General features: G+C 36.4%; 1 protein-coding gene across 2 annotated transcripts; it reads right to left on the bottom strand.

The window, feature by feature from the left end:
- Positions 1-1,537: 1,537 nt before the first annotated feature.
- LOC145097974 (SWI/SNF complex component SNF12 homolog) lies at positions 1,538-4,033 on the bottom strand. Of its 2 annotated transcripts, XM_079035660.1 has the most exons (4): positions 3,881-4,021; positions 3,755-3,785; positions 1,944-3,658; positions 1,538-1,849 (listed from the first exon to the last, which is right to left on the bottom strand). In XM_079035660.1, exons 3-4 carry the CDS (start codon positions 3,509-3,511, stop codon positions 1,783-1,785), a joined length of 1,635 nt encoding a protein of 544 aa, XP_078891786.1. In that variant the 5' UTR covers positions 3,512-3,658; positions 3,755-3,785; positions 3,881-4,021; the 3' UTR covers positions 1,538-1,782. The 2 variants fall into 2 exon arrangements, with proteins under 2 accessions (XP_078891786.1, XP_078891787.1); XM_079035661.1 differs by having other exon boundaries at positions 3,755-4,033.
- Between the last annotated feature and the right edge of the window lie 485 nt (positions 4,034-4,518).

Raw genomic sequence — 4,518 nt, 5'->3', positions numbered from 1 at the left:
TCAGTTTTGCTTACGTACAGGTGCATTTAAAGGTTTTGCTAAACTTGATTAAGATTTTATCCAATTTGATTTTCACTATATTATTCCCAGGTAACTTTACCCCATGTTGAAGTGTTGCACTAGCTACTCACTTATTAAGGGGATGTTTAGGATTGAGTTTGAAAAGAACTTACAGATTTATTGGTTTTTTAAAAAAACCAATAAATTTAAAAATATATCTATTTGGGAAGCTAGTAAGCAATTTTAAAAATAACTTTTTATCATCATGAAAAAATCATTTTTCAAAAGTAATATTATTTTAACGTGGGAATTTAGTTAATATTCATCTCTTCACAAAGATTCACAAAAATGCATAAAGTAATGTTGATGCAAAGTGTTTGTGGGATGCTGTTAGAACTGGGGAACTTAGCTTTAAGCTATGTTTTTACCAACATATGTGAATCGCGTATCTCAGTAGTGAAGTTTCCATGCTAAAATCGAGACATTTGAGCTATTTTCTTTGACGCCCACAACTCAATCAACTGCAACCGGCACCCAACTCAATCCAAACTTGTCCCATCAGGTTCGATGACACTTAGCATATGACATGTAGTCCAACAATAACATATATGATATATGAAGAGGTGCTTGCTTTATGAAACTGAAACCTTCTTTCTTTGATTCTTTGATCGGAATACGGATGAGATCAGAAAGGCCATCATATATGATATATGATATATATATATATATATATATATATATATATATATATATATATATATATATATATATATATATATGTATGTTTCTTTATGTACCGAGTCCCACCTTAATTTAATGCCTTGAAATACATATTGTGCTATACCAACTAGGAGAATCACAAAATAACTCCAAGTAGGGTGACAAATGCACCATTTTTGGTTTTGTAACCTCCTTGGTGAATTGTAATCACCTCTCACCAAAACTACCATTGTAAATAGTGACAATGTAAGTAACATTAACACCAATAAACTAAGCATGTCGAGAACGAAATACACTTTCTTCCCAACAAGCTTGTTATAGGTCAAAGTTTGTGTTCCAAGACTTCAACACGTGGAGATATTAACATATGTTGACCTCGGATGATGTGTACCTTTTGTATATTGTCTAGTTAGACTTGCATCTTGCAACCTAAAACCAAATGTTGTAGGATGTATGAATATTAAATTATCAATGTCTCCATCTGAGTAGTCCAAAAATATCATCTCCTTAGACAAAAGTCATGCAACTGTCCTCTCTAGTTACTACTTACTAACTGTATGTAATAAGCTACTTTCCGTTTAATTGCTTCAACTTTACAAGATCAAAACTTGTCCCAGATAAAGATAATTTAGTAATTTACACAACACACACGTCAACAAGTTTGTTTGTTTTATTTGCTTCTCCTGCATTATCTCTTCTTGTATTAGCAGCAGCAATAAGAAATTAATTTGTCTTTTCCTCTCCATTAGTCAGAGTCTAGTATCATAATAACAAGCAAGGCAGGGGTAGACTATGGACTTAACAACAAACTACAAGATACATAATATAACTTCATATTATGGTGTGTGTATCTATCATCCCTTCTTACATAAACACTGCTGAGATAAATCATGAAAGTAACAAAATATAACCTGGCTGTTAAATATGTTTAGCATCAGAAATGAGAAATCTAATACTACACACCTTCTCATCCAATCCAATCCAAATCTAATCACATATTATAACATCATGTTCAAAAGAGAAGCAGCACTTGTCATTCAGCTAAATTATTTTCAAGAAAATTTATGTGCTTCCATGGACAACTGTAGCCGGCTTGTGATTCAGATACCTGATAACTGCATCTTCAACCCTATACATACATATATATATATATCCAAGCTAGTTTTGAGATTGTGAAGAAAAAATTATATGAGAAAATTAAAATTATATGAAGAAGAACATACCAGGGTTGATTGTAGAATTCAGCACGATGTTCTTTTTCAGCATTACGGCTTGCTTCACCAGCCACAAGCTTCAGATCTCTCCCTTGAGATTCAATCAGGGCATCAATAAACTCAACAGGCGACTGACTAAATCCAAGAAAGAAAGCTCTTCTTTTCCGATGTTCATTAATCTTGCGTATTGATGTGCATATTGCTTCATCACAAGCTTCAATCTCTTTGGTTTTTTCAGTGGTGGCCAATAAAGCATTCAATTCCCTTTGTACAGGAAAAGGGACATCCACCAACACATCATAACAAGCATTTCCAGCTGGACTGTTTCCAGAGAGTTTGATCCTGTGCTCCAAATGGATAGGCTGTGGTGGAGATAAATGATGTGAGATCTTCTGTGAGACCATGGTGAATTTCATCTTATCCTCCCCGAATACTTTCCTAAGAGCTGGATCACAATTAAAATAGGAAGGATCATCTGCATTCTGTAACTTTCTAGCCTTCACATAATGCCAGATGGCAGCAATGATTCTTGAGCGTGTGTCCACTTCAATTCCAAGAACTTCCATCAGAGCTAAAGAAAGCTTGTACTTTTCAGGCATATAATTCATCTCCAACCGTATATTCGCAGTAAATTCTTTGTCCCCTTTTCTTTTCACCTCAAATCCTTCATGAGGTGTTGGGGTTCTGGAACTATCCCACAAAATCATATGATTATCAGGATACATCCTCTGGTCCAATGAAATCGTAACTCTCTTGAAGAAAGATGAGAATTTAGGGTACATGGGGTTTGATTGCTGCATCATTCCAACTTGATCAGGATCCATTCCCTCCTCCAAGATTCTACCTATTATCTTCATCGTCCAAGTAGGTGGTTCATCATTCGGCTTCATGGGTATTTTACGGACTTGATTTGCAAAGGTGTTGAACACGTATATTCTAAGGGTTTTCTGAATGCAAGGAGGGTTCTTGATTGCTTCTTGGATGTCTATCTTCTTTCTTGCCAAAGCAGAATCCACACGGGACTCAAACTCAAGGAGCTGTGTGTAAAGAGCAGACTGTGGAAGAATTGCAGCCACTCTCTCTAGCAACTGCTTCTCTGGAAGCTTCTGCTTCTTTTTATGACGTGCAGCTGGTGTAAGCTCCATCATCCTCATGGGAGAAATGGTGTTGTTAGGATTCGACACCCCAGGTGGTCTTCCAACAGGTTTTTGAGGCATTCGTTTCATGCCAGGATTGCCTGATCCGGGAAAAGAGGGTGAATTAGTAGTAAAAGGTCCATGTGATTGATTGAGAGACATTCCTTGGGCCTGTAGCTGGGCTTGGAATTGGGCATGGTTGGCTTGAGCTTGGGCCATGGCTTGAGCCTGAGCTTTTGACTGTGCTTGAGCTATCGCCTGGGCATGGGCATGAGCTACAGCATACTGAGAGAGTTGAAACTGACTGGCGAAGGGAGATCCAGATGGTTGTTGGGGTTGGGACTGTGACTGGAGATGGGTGTTAGGGTTTGGTGGTAAAGAATTTCCGAAGGGGGTAGACACACCAGGGTTCTTTTGGGGATTATTGTTATTGACAGACATCACTTTATATAAGCACAAACCCTAACTCTTGCAAATGCCCACCTCTTTACACCAGTTGCTACCTCAAATATATATATAAGAAGGTCTAAACTGGAAGTCGATATGAACTTCCAGAAATCCAAATAAATCCTCAACTTATGCAATGCCCTAAAAATAAAAAGCTCAAAAGGATGACACCTTGAACAAATTCGATTAGATTAAATAAATAAAAAAAACACCTCAAATTTGAAAGCAGAATCATACCCGAATGATAGATACTTGCGAATGAGGGAGGCTGTAGACGGTTATGAAAAGTAGAAATTAAGCAAACGTTTCTGATGTATGCAAAATCATGGATAAAAATTGTAGCAGAGAGTTAAAAGCACGAACAATGAAGAAGATCCGGCAGCAGATAGAAGCTCCGAGGAAGACGAATCCTTCCCTGTCACTAGCGTAATTAGGCTTTCATTTTCGAGATTGAAGACGGAGCTCTGCGACTTCCTTTTTGATATTTTCTATCTTTTTCCCCCTTTTCGCCATTTGTGACTTTGTGTTGAATATCAATTAAACCCCGAGAGATGTAGGGGTCCGGCCCGTTTTCTAAAACCGGGGTCCGGGGACATATCAAAGTATCAAACGCCCTCGAAAAGGTTAAAACGGAGCCCCATTTATTACTTATTACAACCAATACAAGTTCTTATATGAATTTATGCATTTTAATAGAAATTATATATACCGTTATTATTATTATTTTTTTTTTTTACATATCCTTCTACCCAATTAAATAATGATATGTGTCATATTCGTATATTAAAATTTCATAAAATGTTACGCATATCATTATTTAATTAGATATGAGGATTTGTAGGAACAAAAAGTAGGATGATATTTAATTTCTCATACATACTTATATCACATCTCTCAATAGTTTTTATATGGAGATCTCGAATGAAATTACAAATAAATTTAACTTTTGCTTTATTATTATTAGGCGAATATCCGCGCGTTGCGCATAAACACCTATATAG

The sequence above is a fragment of the Lactuca serriola genome, chromosome 4 (genome assembly GCF_051521515.1).
Source record: "Lactuca serriola cultivar US96UC23 chromosome 4, Lser_US96UC23_V15, whole genome shotgun sequence".
Classification (NCBI taxonomy): Eukaryota; Viridiplantae; Streptophyta; class Magnoliopsida; order Asterales; family Asteraceae; genus Lactuca; species Lactuca serriola.
Note: the sequence above shows the minus strand (reverse complement) of the source record. Positions and strands in the feature narration are given on the sequence as shown.